The 15922-nt window shown below is 39.2% G+C and overlaps 1 protein-coding gene across 1 annotated transcript in view; it reads left to right on the forward strand.

Annotated features, from left to right (window-relative positions):
* The window catches only part of sart3 (spliceosome associated factor 3, U4/U6 recycling protein), a 55515-nt gene that overhangs the window by 5943 nt on the left and 33650 nt on the right, over nucleotides 1-15922 (forward strand). Inside the window, 4 exon segments of the mRNA XM_034170280.1 lie at nucleotides 9145-9271; nucleotides 9350-9454; nucleotides 9543-9727; nucleotides 10589-10694. Of these exon segments, the coding sequence (XP_034026171.1) occupies nucleotides 9145-9271; nucleotides 9350-9454; nucleotides 9543-9727; nucleotides 10589-10694 (523 nt within the window).

Genomic DNA, 15922 nt, shown 5'->3' on the forward strand with positions numbered 1-15922 from the left:
TGTTTTCATAAGAAAGAAGACGAAGGTACAAATGTTTAACAGTGATAACATATATATATATATATATATATATATAAAATCCTTAACATTTCCCACCTGTTTATCGCCTGTTAAACATATAGTAGGCATCACCCAGCTTAGTTAGTTAGTTTATTAACTTAGTTTATTCTGTCCACGTTTTTATTAATTGAACACCACCAACAGATGGAAGATTCGAATCCAGCTGCTATTTGATCAACCAGTTTATACTCGTCAGGCACTCCTCTGGGGACTCCTATTGCGTCAATATATGTTGGATTTCCTACTCCTTTCCAATCTCTTTTTACTCTATGTCTGGCTATGCCTTTCTGCCAATCCTCAGGAATAAGAGAGGCTGCATATGTCGTAACGTCTTCAGGGGTCATGGGTATGGCTTTAACTGGTAACAATAATGATATTAATGCACAATAACCTGACACATTTCGTGGCAGTCTGTCAAAGATTCTGTTATCACCACACCACCACCATACATCACTTCGGCTGACTGGTATAAATGAACCGTTTTTCTGTATTATTCGACTACACCACTTGTCTTATTACTTTTTCAGCTAAAGCTTCATAGGCTAAGAGTGTGTTAACTCATCACGTCAACAGTTCAAGCTTGAACTGGAGTTGTGAGCTTTTCAATATCATCATAATTCTCAGTACAGTCATTACAGTTTTCTCCACTAAGGTCTGACTGTTTCAATGCTTGATATTTTGGCATAGTTTGTTGGAAGGCCAGATTACACTGTACAAATGTATTTGACACCATTTTGCCAACCATTGTTTTGATATAAGGGATCACACAACACATGCAAAGTCCAATCAGAATTAGGACTATAATAACTGGTGTCACCATTTTCAATAGTAACTGCCAACATGGTCCTGAAGTCAACCAGGACCAGGGATTCCACCGGTTCACGGCTAGGGTGTCTTTATGCATTGCATCACGAAGTTTATTCAGCTCTTCCAATGCGTCCTGCATATCCACTGAATGAATGGAGTCTGGGATGAAAGTACAGCATGTTGTGTTCAGCAGAACACAAACTCCTCCCTGTGAACCAGTAAGCAAGTCTAAAACCATAATTCATAGTCTGGTCTGGTGCACGATCAGGATGGTGCGTCTGGTGCTGCCATTCTTCTCTGTGGAGGTCCTACCACATATGTATGGTCAGTCACCTGGGTAGGTGCACACACACACCACCCCAATTTGGTGGGAGACTCATGTACAGTCTGGAACCACAAAGCCAATAGATGTCATCATACACCGGAGTACCATTTACAGGTGGTAGCAAAAACTTACTAACATAAGCACATGATTCATCCGTTCCCCATGGACAGGAGCCTGTTTAATTACATCCCCGTCCAATGTGATGAAGATAAGTACCATCCACATATTATGTTTTGGCTAGGCTTAAATTATTTGATAAAACATACGTTTGGGTACACAGACGTTTCTTAATTTTACCTACAGTTTTATTCCCTGTCCCGTAAAAGCAATTTGGGAATGGCCGTTGTGATGACAATTTAACGTGATGATATTTTTGCGTTTCCCTTCAGTCTAGTCAATGGAGCAGCACTTGGGCACGCTTGTACGTCCTCTGTTGAAATCCCTATCATATAAGTGGTTGCACTGAGGCAAGTGGTGTTAGAACTGCCCCCGAAATACAGTTTGATTATGCATCCGTATGATAAGACATTCTGTCACCCTAGCAGGGTACGGTTTAGCCGTCAGAGCTGGGTGTGTTGAGGATATAGGTATTTGCGAACAAACATAATAATTAGTAATGTAATTCCATAGCCAATAAATGAACATATCTGTACCACATATTAGTATGGTATATATGAGGGTGTCCATCTGTCTCGTTCACATTATGAATAAACCTCTTCTGACGTTGCTTGCGTTGTTCTCTGGCTCGGTCCACAGTGAGCTGCAATTCTTGGGTCAACCACCAGGCCAGGAATCCGAGGAGCACGAAACACACTAAGATCACAACGCAACCGGCTGCCCTACCAACAGTCCGGCAGCGGCGGCGCTGAGCACGCCGCTCCGGGGTCTGCTGTAGTTCAGTCATGATTGCTAGGATACAGTGTTGTTAACCACCTCACCTAATAGTGCAAGGATCTCCCTGCTTCACTGGCATTGAGACAATCTATTGCTAATTAAATAGACTCCCTTTGTAGCCAGACTTCCCCTTACACTGTGGAGGCCGCCAACACACGCTGTATCTTACAGTGATGTATCCACGTTGATCTCTCCGCTATCTTTACTGCAGTTGGTGTTGTTAACAGCACTTGGTATAGACCTTCCCAACGAGGACTGGACTCTGATGAACACCCAGTCTCCTGGCTGGACTACTGGAAGGCCGTCCTGTGGAAGATCAAAATTATTCAGCAGTAAATGTGTTTAAGTTATCTCTTTCTGTGTTAATGTCTTTTTCATAAAATTTGCTAATGTTTGTTCCTCATCTGCTGTTTTAGTATCCATGTCAAAATTGGTAGACGATATGGTCGTCCATAAAGTATCTCAAATGGTGTTAACCCTGATGGTGTTGGTGTTATTCTCATATACAATTTTACTAGGTCCAACATTCAATCCAGGTTCGTTTTGTCTCTTCTATACATTTCCTTAATCTTATTTTTATTGTGCCCTTTGTCCTTTCCACTAATCCGGCACTGTGTGGTTGATAAGCACAATGATTTTTGAGATTGACCTGTAGCGCTTCTCCTACGTATTGCACTATTGTATTAACAAAATGCGCTCCATTATCTGAATAGACTGTTTCTGGTATTCCAAATCGTGGAATGATGTCTTTGCATAATGCCTTAGCCACTGTAAGTGCATCTGCATGTTTTGTAGGGAACAATTCTACCCATTTTGAGAAGGCATCAATTATGACTAAGTTTAACTGTTTTATGTGATCACTTTTATCCCCTACCGGTACGCGTATATAAACAGAGGAGTCCGCACCCTCCTTACAGAGTTTAACTGCTTTGCATTAACAGACGATTCTGTATCATCGCTTGCGGAATTTAACTGTTTATGTGATCTGATCACCACTCACTCAGTACTGTTTACAAAGAAATTTTACTCACTGACTCGACTTCCTGTCTGTCTTCTTCGGGAAAATCTCGTCAACCAGACGATGCCAACGGTGGTCGACAATTGCAGACACGATCAATCGATCGGACCTTGGCCAAGGATTTACGTCTGGACTTGACGACCTCCGCTGGACACCTCCGGTATTGTTGAGATCCCGGACGTAGCCCCCAGTCAATGTTGGGTATTTTCTCCTCCAAACATTTTTAAAACCTTTAACAAGACAAACAGAGTCAAGAAACACCAGTGAGACAGAAAGTCAAATTTTACGCGCGGAGTGCAGTCAGGCTGTACACCAAGGCTACACTAAAGTCTGGCCTGCGCTCCGCTCTTTTTATTAGTGAATCCCTCATCACATAAACAAAAACTTGTCCTAAGGGTGGGGGAATGACGCAAGACAAGTTTCTTCCCGTAACATAAACACACACGTCAATAAGTGCAGCTGTAAGCAAAAACAGTTTCTTTCTTTTACTCTTATCGTCGAAGGTCAGCACATCTCGTTCGTCTGTTGCAGTTATCAGCTGTTGTGCATCTGCCTGGAGTGTCCTGGTCTTCACACTAAGCATCACGTCACAACAGTCAAAAACAACCTTCAGGTCTATTACTCCCAGTTCATGACTGACCCCGTCATGCTTCACTCCCAGTCGTTAGCGGCTACAAAAACAAGTTGTATAATAATAATAATAAGTACATCCAGCTCTTCATTCCCAGTTCAGATTGACCCCAGCATGTTAAAACAAGGTTGAATAACACATACATTCTCAGGGTTAGTGCAAACAGCACAACACCGTTTTCATAAGAAAGAAGACGAAGGTACAAATGTTTAACAGTGATAACATATATATATATATATATATATAAAATCCTTAACAATATGTGTGTGTGTGTGTGTGTATATATGTGTGTGTGTGTGTATATATGTGTGTGTGTGTGTGTGTGTATATATATATATATATATGTATATATATGTGTGTGTGTGTGTATATATATATATGTATATATATGTGTGTGTGTGTGTGTGTGTGTATATATATATATGTATATATATATGTGTGTGTGTGTGTATATATGTGTGTGTGTGTATATATGTATATATATATGTGTGTGTGTGTGTGTGTGTGTATATATATGTGTGTGTGTGTGTATATATATATATGTATATATATGTGTGTGTGTGTGTGTGTGTGTGTATATATATGTGTGTGTGTGTGTGTGTGTGTATATGTATGTGTGTGTGTATATATATATGTGTGTGTGTGTGTATATATATATACATGTGTGTGTGTATATGTATGTGTCTGTGTGTGTGTGTGTGTGTGTTCTTAAACAGACCTCAAATCAGAAAAAATTGACAGTATTGAAAATGCAAATAAAAAAAAAAACCTGCAGTGATTCTTGTGTAATTTTGTTAGTGTTTTTAAAATGTATTTATTTGGTAAAAAATACATTTTTAGAAAGTTTATGAAATGAGGAATCCAAAAAAAATAATGTTTCTTTTTTTTTTCAAAGGTTGTTATGACTTTGCAAAATTGGCAACCTTAGAAAACCAACTTTTCACTTTCTTGACTTGTGGTTATTGGTGGGCCAAATTTATGGTATTTAAATAACAGCACCCTTCTCGGTTTAGGGGTTCATTACCTTTATTATAAATTCCAAAATGGATTGAATTCGTTTTTTAAAATAATAATAATACACAGTTACAAATATCTGGAACTTGTATTGGTAAGGAAAAGGTACCTGCATTGGATCAGGTTCCTGTGTCCCATAATTCACTGACTGTTGTGTGGGCCGCTGAAGAGGAGGTACTGCTGGCCCACCACCACCAGAGGGCGCCCTGTCTGGAGTGCGGGCTCCAGGCACCAGAGGGCGCTGCCGCCTCACAGGAGCAGCCGGGGTGACAGCTGTCACTTATCGCCTACAACAGCTGTCACCAATCATCCAATCAGCAGTGGTATATCAGCAGGATGACATCTCCACCTCTTTGCCGAGATATCGCTCTACCGAGGAGGTAACGTACTCAGCCGACTTTGTTGTCTTCCTGACAGGAATACCTGTTACTTTGTGTGTTGGATAGCAGATATTTTGTTTCCTTTTTTCCGACGAGAGGTGGAGGTGGTTTTCCACCATACGTGTTGCTGGGTGCAGACGCACCCACATCTAACTGTTTTTGTTCCTCGCCAGCAGTACCAGATCCGACAAGTGGAGGCAGTGGCCACCTGGGAGTTCGGGACTTGGCGGCTCCAGTATTCCCGGGGTTCGGTGGCGGAGGAAATCGTGTGGTTCCGGTTTTGCTTTGGACAGACGTCTCTTATCTTCGAGCCTGCCCACGCGACACATTTTTGTGAATTGACTTCATTGACTATTATTGTAATCTGCTGTGTTTGTGGTGCTTATTCACAACAGTAAAGTGTTGTTATTTGACTTCCTCCATTGTCCGTTCATTTGCGCCCCCTGTTGTGGGTCCGTGTCACTACACTTTCCCAACACTGTCATCAGCTAAGTGCAGTAAAAATCAAAATGGCATTACACACTGTTACTGTTCATCAGCTTCACTAATTTGCAGTTAGTATCTCTGGATCCCTGCCCTCCAAAATTTTTTTTTAGTTACTTCTACCATGATCCTAGGTTAACCAGAAGTCCAGAAAGTGAAAAAACGTTCAAAGGTTTCAATTTATAAGAAATCCAAGATGTCCACCATCACATACTTTGAAAAATTAAACTATTGTTTTTGATTTCCAGATTTCATAAACTTTCTAAAAATGCATAATTTCATAAATCTAAAAAAAACAAACAAACAAACCTATGAATCATTACATAAGGTACATGGCTAACTGCAGCTTAGACATGTCTCGTACAGTTGTGTAGTCTTGTGGCTCCTTTGTGTCATTCAAACTGTCTGAACTCTTAATGCAATCTGTGTGATAGGTAGTAGTTTCTAGTTATAGTATTTTATTGTTGTGTGTTATTTGTGTTCATGTAATATGTGTTCTCTAATATTTTATTGGAGTTTAATGTGTGGCCCCTGTGTGACTTTGGGCTGCTGGTCTTTAGCCCATGCAAACCTTTATCGTTCATGAAAAAAGGACAGACATCTTAGTTTTTGTCAATAGCACTGCCAGAAATTTTCCTTTTTTTTTTTTTTTTTTGTTAAAGATGTACTCCTCACCGTGGCGACTAACAAACTTGTTTTGCCACAGTTTGCTCTTTGAAAGGATGTACTTACATTTTTATGGTATATTGTTATAACAATGTTTTATGGTATATTGTTATAACAATGACATAAAATGGTCTTAAAACGATGTCAGCAATAATATCATAATATTATTCTTTATTGTACTATTTTCTGAGGCAGCAACATTTCCAGATGGATCCAAATCCAGATGGATTCCAAATCCAGAAACATTTGTTATTGTGACGGGCCTAATTTATACTTATGTGATGGCAGCATGAATGCAGAAAAGTGCATTGAGATTTTAGAGCAACACATGCTCTCTTCAGGGCAACATCCTTTCAGGGACAACCATGCATGTTTTGATAAGATGACACAAAACCACTTTCTGCGCACATTATGAAGGCATGGCTGAAGGAGAAATGCGTGTGGATACTGGACTGGCCTGCCTGCAGTCCTGACCTATCCCCAATAGACAATATGTGAAGAATTTTGAAACAAAAAAATGCAATGACAATGACCTCTGTACTGTTGTCCACCTTAAGAAATGGTTGCAGGAAGAATGGGACAAAATAACACCCGAAATGCTTCATCTCTTGGTATCCTCAATGCCAAAACATTTTTAATGTACTGTGAGAAGGAATGGCAATATTGCAAAGTGGTTACTGCTTTAGCGTCCACTCTGTTTCGGGGGTGGGTGGGGGGATGTGTTGCAGGCCTGAGCTGCAGAAATGGATGAATATTACCAAATTAAGTTGACCACACAAAACAGAAAATGTCTTTGGTTCATCTTGTCTGCAATGAAATAGAAGTCAAAGTAAGTGTGTAAAAAGAAAAGAAACCAAAAAGAAATTCTGTCACTGCGTGTTTTTCCCCCTTCCTTTTCCATGCCGTACAAATCTTTTATGATTGGAAGTTGTAAATTCAGAATGAGGCTCTAAGATGATGTCAGCAGCCTGACCACTTTGCAAATCACTTTGTCTTAAATGATGTGGGTATAGGTTTAATACAACGGTTAAGGTTAGGGTTAAAATTTTCTGAAATGCTTTAAAAGTCTGGCGATTTGGTGAGCTTGCACACTTCTGGAACTCTTGCACTCTCATAGAATTTTGACATGGTTTTGGCAAATTACAGAATTCTGCTCATTCACATACTGAGTGGAACATTGACATAGGTTTAAAAAGGTAGCGGTTTTGTATTTTTTGTGTATTTTTATTAATTATTATTATGATGATGATTATTATTAAATAATTTGCATTTTCCATACTGTCCCAGCCTTTTCTGATTGGGGATGTTGATAAACTGTGAGGATAATACACTCAACAAAAATATAAATGCAACACTTTTGGTTTTGCTCCCATTTTGTATGAGATGAACTCAAATATCTAAAACTTTTTCCACATACACAATATCACCATTTCCCTCAAATATTGTTCACAAACCAGTCTAAATCTGTGATAGTGAGCACTTCTCCTTTGCTGAGATAATCCATCCCACCTCACAGGTGTGCCATATCAAGATGCTGATTAGACACCATGATTAGTGCACAGGTGTGCCTTAGACTGCCCACAATGAAAGGCCACTCTGAAAGGTGCAGTTTTGTTTTACTGGGGGGGATATCAGTCAGTATCTGGTGTGACCACCATTTGCCTCATGCAGTGCAACACATCTCCTTCGCATAGAGTTGATCAGGTTGTCAATTGTGGCCTGTGGAATGTTGGTCCACTCCTCTTCAATGGCTGTGCGAAGTTGCAACGACGAACTGGAGTCAAGTCGAGACCCCGATGAGGACGACGAGCATGCAGATGAGCTTCCCTGAGACGGTTTCTGACAGTTTGTGCAGAAATTCTTTGGTTATGCAAACCGATTGTTTCAGCAGCTGTGCGAGTGGCTGGTCTCAGACGATCTTGGAGGTGAACTTGCTGGATGTGGAGGTCCTGGGCTGGTGTGGTTACACGTGGTCTGCGGTTGTGAGGCTGGTTGGATGTACTGCCAAATTCTCTGAAACGCCTTTGGAGACGGCTTATGGTAGAGAAATGAACATTCAATACACGAGCAACAGCTCTGGTTGACATTCCTGCTGTCAGCATGCCAATTGCACGCTCCCTCAAATCTTGCGACATCTGTGGCATTGTGCTGTGTGATAAAACTGCACCTTTCAGAGTGGCCTTTTATTGTGGGCAGTCTAAGGCACACCTGTGCACTAATCATGGTGTCTAATCAGCATCTTGATATGGCACACCTGTGAGGTGGGATGGATTATCTCAGCAAAGGAGAAGTGCTCACTATCACAGATTTAGACTGGTTTCTGAACAATATTTGAGGGAAATGGTGATATTGTGTATGTGGAAAAAGTTTTAGATCTTTGAGTTCATCTCATACAAAATGGGAGCAAAACCAAAAGTGTTGCATTTATATTTTTGTTGAGTGTGTATATATATATATATATATATATATATATATATATATTCAGAGTATTTGTTAAAGACATTATACTAAACCATATTCATGGTTCATTTGTAGGAAAATCTTAACTTTTGCCATTAACTTGTTTACAGTATTTGAAAGTACATTTTTTAGTGGTGGGGGGTGTATTTTATGTCAGGCCAAGCAAACAAAAGCAGCAGACCCTGATATTTCAGAAACTCTAAGAGAATGGTCACTGGCTATGCTTGATAATTGACTGAAAATAGACATTAATTTTCTTTCAAGCAACTAGCTAGTAATCACTATCATTTCATTCGTACATTCTAGTTTTCAATATGATAATGTAAATATATTGAGAATAGGTTACTAAGAAAGTGCAGATATACATTTAAAAACCATTAATTTTTTTTTTTTTTCCCCCCTTCAGTTGTCAATCAATGCTTTTGATTACAATTGCCATGTGGATCTCATCAAACTTTTAAAGCAAGAGGGAGAATTTTTTCGCCTTAGGAAGGCAAGGCAGAAGATGAGTGAGCTTTTTCCACTAACTGAAGGTTGGTATATGTTGTTTTTTTCTCTGATCACTTGAGTTGGTTAACAGTAACATTTTAACATTTTCTTTAATCCTACAGAGATCTGGTTGGATTGGCTGAATGATGAGATCCGTCTCACTGAAGAAGAGCCAAACCGTGAGAAAGTGTATGAACTTTTTGAGAGGGCTATTAAAGACTATATCTGTGAGTGGATGACTGCGTTCTTACTGACTTTGGGTTGACTTTTACTTAATAGGTGATCTTATCATTTAGCTGTTTTGTTTGTGCTCAGGTCCAGATATCTGGCTTGAATATGCCCAGTATACAATTGGAGACATGGGCTCACCAGGTGGAATTGATAAGGTGAGAGCCATCTTTGAGAGATCTGTGACAGCTGTGGGGCTGCACATGACCAAGGGACAGACTTTGTGGGAGGCGTACAGAGAGTTTGAAAACGTCCTTCTATCCACAGTCCAGGTTTGTGTTCAATTTTCAAACATACACCTGACTTCTGTTGTTGATGAATTAAGTGCGAATTGCAGAGTTATTCAATGGTGACATGAGATGTTGCTTCAGAAATACCGTCAGGCAATCCAAGGTAGAGGTGGGCGATACGGGGAATTTTGGTATTGATCCGATACCAAGTAAATACAGGCCCTGTATTGCAGATATTGATACCGATACTTTTTCATATTTAAGCTTCATAGATCCAAAGGATCCAAAAGACCTAGGATAGAATTTCGCCAAACATTGTACGTGACAACAAAATATTATCACAATCAACATTTTTGTTTAATAAATATCACTCGACACAACTGAGTGAGCGGGCCAGGCTGAGCCTACCTGCATGGCTGTTGGCTGGTGCCGCTGAGCCACGTGACGGCACAACAACAAAAGATCAGAGGGGGGAGGGTGCGTTGCTCCATGCTGTGTGACACAGCACAGCGCTGCTCTTACAGAGAGTAGACTTTAATGAATCTGTGTGCGCAGCAGTCAGTGCGTGCAGGAGAGAAAAAAAGCTTGAGTATCGATCTTTTTACACGAGGCTCGTTCAATATCAATACCAGCGTTGGTATCGATATTATCGATATTAGGATCGATCCGCCCACCTCTAATACAAGGTGCACATTCATTTGATAGTTCCAGTTCTCATCTTTTCCTTTTACGTTTGTGTTTATCAGAACATGCTTTGAATTTTGGCCCACTCATCATACTCAGAGCAGAAGACTTTATACTCTTAAGTTCTTTATCTACATGATTTAATTCTCTAAATTTTTTGTCATTAAATAGACTAATGTTGAGATTTAAAAAATAAATACAATCTGCCTTTCCTCCCAGCCTCTGCCTGGCAAAGTTCCCAGCCATGAGGAGCAGGAGCTGCTGAACACACAGCTTGAGCGCATCCACACACTGTTCCGCCGCCAGCTGGCCATTCCTTTAATGGGTAAGATTGACATCTGTGTACTGTGTCCAGATGGGTTGCTGTAAAATTGGCTGGATTCCTGCTGACTTGTCATGTTTCCCCTGGAAAACTGAGTTTACACATTTTATAACATCGCACGTTAAGTTCCATATTTCTGATGGGATTCTTGAAACGCCATACACCAGCCATTCCCAAACATAAAAAAACAGGCCTAATTAGAAATCCAAAAATCTGCTGGGGCACACTCAAACTTTTAATAGAAACTTGACTGATATTGGGCACCCCTGATAATTTTCATGATTTTCCTTTATAAATCCTTGGCTGTCTGGATCAGAAATTTCAGTTAAATATATCATATAGCAGATGAACACACTGATATTTGAGAAGTGAAATGAAGTTTGTACTATTTACAGAAAGTGTGCAATAATTATTTAACAAGTCAGCTTCATTTTGGAATAATGTACTGTGGACTAATAAAACTAAAATTGAGTTATTTGGACATACCAAGGGGCAGTATGCATGACTGAAAAAGAACACAGCATTCCAAGAAAAACACTTGCTACCTACAGTAAAATTTGGAGGTGGTTCCATCATGCTGTGTGGCCAGTGCAGGTAAAGTTGTTAAAGTTGAGGGTCCAATGAATTCCAGTCAGTATCGGCAGATACTTGAGAACAATGTTGAAGAATTGGTGACAAAGTTGAAGCTGTGCCGGGGCTGAATCTTTCAACAAGACAACAACCCTAAACACTGCTCAAAATCTACTAAGGCATTTATGCAGAGGAACAAGTACAATATTCTGGAATGGCATCTCAGTCCCCAGACCTGAATATTATTGAAAATCTGTGGTGTGATTTTAAGCAGGCTGTCCATGCTCAGAAACCAACAAACCTGACTGAACTGTAGTTGTTTTGTAAAGAAGTATGGTCCAAAATGCCTTAAACCAGAATCCAGACTCATTAGAAGCTATAGGAAGCATTTAGAGGCTATTATTTCTGCAAAAGGAGGATCTACTAAATATTGATGTATTTTTTTTTTTCTGTTGGGGTGCCCAAATTTATGCACCTGCCTAATTTTTTAAAAGAATTGTTGCACACTTTCTGTAAATCCTGTAATCTTCATTTAACCTCTCAAATATCACTGTGTTTGTCTGCTATATGATAAATTTAACTGAAATTGCTGATCCAAACAACCAATGATTTATAAAGGAAAATCACGGAAATCATCAGAGGTGCCCAAACGTCTACATACAACTGTGTGTGTGTGTGTATGTATCAGGGCTGTGAAAACTCCGCAGATCTGCGGGATTTCGCAGATTTCATCATGGGGAGGCGGGGCGGGGTGTTAGTTAGTACTTTTTAATGAATGAATGAATTTATTTGGCACACAAACTCAACAATATTCGTGAACATCACTGAGTTTTTAAAATGCTTATCGCAACGCGTTCTCTTTTTTTACGACATCGTGTAAGTTTTAGAAGTCCACGGACACTGATCTGTGTGTCACAGATACAAATCAGTTTCCTCGGATCCGCGGAGTTTCGCGGAGGAAAAATGCCACTTAAAGCGCAGCTGTTACGACAATTGTCGTAAAGCAGGACTGATTGGTTGCTGTGGTGACGCTGTGTGGCGACGCTGTGTGGCTCCTGTGCGACGCCACAGCTAAACTTAGCATGTGGACATCGCAAACTTTTAGAGATTTCAAGTTTTTAAAAGAAGAATTGTGCAGCATGTCTATGTCACGGACCGACATCGCACAGAGAGAAGATGGCGAGAAAGACGGTTTGAAAAAGTCTTATAAGGACAAGAATCCGTGGAATTGTCGCTGGCTTCATCAACACACCTGAAAGATAAAAGAAACAGGAAAAGTGAACTGTGCCCTCTCAGGAAACATGGTAAGAATTTATCTCCCTGGAAAATAAACATTCTGCTGTTCAAACAGGATTTTAGACAAGATTATGTGACTTTTTTCACTAATCTACACTTTCTTTCATTGTAAAAAAGACATTGTGGCTTTGAATGGATTAAGGCTGCATGAAGTTACACAAGAATATAACTGACTTTTTACTATAAGGTATGTTATTAATATTTTACCATGATTTTCCAAATATTCTACAACTTTAGCTGTGGTTTTTGAAGTCTTCATAAATTTCATGTAGTTTAATTGTTCTGAGTTAATGCATAATTTGTTTTACAATTAAAAGGAAAATCATTCCAGGTCCTACTTCCACGTCATATTCTGTTATTTCAACATCATCATTGACAGGTCAAATAAAAGGTTGAATATAGGATCATTTAAATATCCACTAATTTTGAGATTTGTTCTTCCAAGAGATGCGGAAAAAGTATCATTTAATTCTGGGGCCCCACAGGGCCCTAGACCCCGGCTCCTGGGGTGCTGACCCCCCCTCCAGACCCCCTGCAAATTTTCCTCGGATTTCACGATTTTCAGTTCACAGCCCTGATGTATGTATGTATGTATATATAATATATATATGTTGCCAAGTGGCCTCTGTGTACACGCGTGTGTATGGCTTCGGTCACAGAGAAAGTGGGGAGAGCTGACATTTGCTGTTTGGTATGCTTATGTGTTTTGGGTCAAAGATGAATGCTGTGAAAAAGGGAAGTTGATAGGACTAATATTTTTTGGAGAAATTGGCGGTATTAGCTAACAACACTGAACATGGATGTTGTGCTGCAATGCACATGGAAGTTCTGGTTTTGGGGGTTTAAATGTTGTTTTATTGGTTCAAGTTAGTGTTATTGATTATTGTGTTTTTGCAGTTCAATTGGTTTAGTCAGGTTAGTTAAGTGTCATGTTTCCATTACCATGAGTGAGAAGTGTGGTGTGTTTGATGTCTTCCACCACCGTCTCTGTGGGTGTGAAAACATAAAAAGCACCTGCTTGCAGCAGAATGCAGAAAAGACAAAAAGCTGTGTGTGTGTGTGTGTGTCTTTAACTTTGATGATGGACACACTGGGAAAAGCTGACATTTGCCGTTTGTTATGTTTATGTATTTTGGGTCAAAGATGAATGCTGCCAAAACAGAACTTTGTCAGGACAAATATTTTTTGGAGAAACTATAGATATTGGCTAACAACACTGAACAATGGATGTTGATAATTACATTCTGGACTCACGCCATTTCGGCAGGGGGTGCTAAAATCATCTATATTTAAAAGTGTGAGTGCGTGATTTTATTTGGTAAGTTCAATGTAAGTACATAATATAATTGGAAATATGTTAAAAGTACATGGATGACACAACAAAGTGAAAACACTTATTTCCATTGTGGTCCATTCAAAAAAATCAAATAACAAAATAGAAGTAATAATAAAATAAACTAATAATGATAATAATAATAATAATAATAGTGTGTTATGATAAGAACCTAAACAATTTATAAATACATTAAGCTAATAAATTAACATAAAAAAATTATGTAATTAACAGGAAATAAATGGGTTGAGTTCTTTTAAAACTGTTGAGGTCTAAGGTTATTAAAACATTCTGAATGCCATAACAACTCATTATAGAACTGCATCATGTTTTTACCACCCTTGAAAAATGTCAGCTACCGATTTATGAGTTGGGTTACTTCTCTTTTTATTCTTGTTGGGATGAATTTACTGTGCAGCGCATTGTAGAGAAGCTTGAATCTTTGACTGCACTGGGTTTGCTTGACGCGAGGACGTTTTCGCTTCTAATCGCAGAAGCTTCCTCAGCTCATTCTTCTCTACAAGACAGTCAAGTCAAGACAGAAGGGTCATGCCATATGAAAAGACCAAGGCTTCCAGTTTCATGGTCTCAGAATTGCTCTGTTTTTTATATTTTGTGGTATGAGGTGTAAGATGAAGATTGCACTTCGTTCCAGTTAAATATCTCCACCCATTCCGATTTTATAGGCTGTTGAAAAAGGGGGCATGGCAATGTTAACCCTTTGTTATTGGTTTGTAACATTTTAAGAGCTTCTAACTCAAAAACTAAATAAGATATCAATTTGATTTTTCAGAATGTATTAACTGTCTTAAACTCTCATAAAAAAATGATTTTTACAAACATTAACCCTCCACTGGCCACACAGATCAGGGTGAAAATTGAAATTTGAACCGTACTGAAGCAAAATCCGCCAAATATAGGGCCTCAATTTTCTCACATACCATTTGAAGAGGGTGCTTTTGCTTTTAGTTTTCTGCAAAGCACATGCCAGGGGCTTCCAAAGGAAGTGACACTCCAGACTGATGCTGTTATTTATTTCGATCAATGTTAACCCTTTTCAGCCTTGGTTGCTGGGCGGAGGCACTTTTGGACCATCTTTTTCACCATGTGGGTATCTTCTGATTTTCCAAAACTTTGTATCATCTAAAGCCCTTGATATGTGCTGCTAGAAAAATTACACACTGATATAAACAACACCCCTACACATAGAATTAAAGTCCTCTTTCAGGGTATATCACACTTTTTGCATATATTCTAATGTACAGTAATAGTACATAAATGTACACAATACACAGGTTTGCAAAACTGTTAAACCATAACCCATGCTCCCTCAGAAATGTCCTTTTCAGGCACTTTCCCACATTTGATAGTCGGTGACGGTGTTGAAAAATGTTGTTTCATTTTTAAAATGGCAAGGCTGTGTGTATGCAGGGACTATGACATCTTCTTGGATGAGCTAAAGATGAAAGTGGATGCTGCATCAACAAGAGTAAAGATACAACTGCTTACATGTGCCCCTGTTTCCTGGAGTAGGAAACAGATTGTGAGCAGGTTTGGTGTTACAACTATGTTGCAAGAAATGCTGTAAAAATTGCGGAAACAGAATGGAATTCGTCCTGACTTAGTCAATAAAACTGCAGTCGGCAAATAGCTTTAGAAACAATTAACAAGGTCTTGGCTTTCTATGAAAAATGACCAATTTACTAGAATGCTACCAGGGGCAAAAGATTTTTTAAATGTGAAAGATTTGAATGGGGAGAAGCAGTGGGTGCAGAAAAGACTTATTTTGTTGAACTTAAATGAATTGTACATTCAATTTAAAAAGCAGTACCCTGATGATAGATAGGCTTGTCCAAATTTTGTGAATTGAGACCCAAGCAGGTGTGTTACTGTTGGTGCAAAGGGGAACCACTCAGTATGTGTTTGTACTATACACCAAAATGTCAAATTAATGTTAGCAAGCTTGCCAGGTGATAAAATTGATTATCATGAGTTGATGTCAAAGATGGTCTGTTCAGTGCAGTCAAAAACT

Source organism: Thalassophryne amazonica, chromosome 5 (genome assembly GCF_902500255.1).
Source record: "Thalassophryne amazonica chromosome 5, fThaAma1.1, whole genome shotgun sequence".
Taxonomy (NCBI): Eukaryota; Metazoa; Chordata; class Actinopteri; order Batrachoidiformes; family Batrachoididae; genus Thalassophryne; species Thalassophryne amazonica.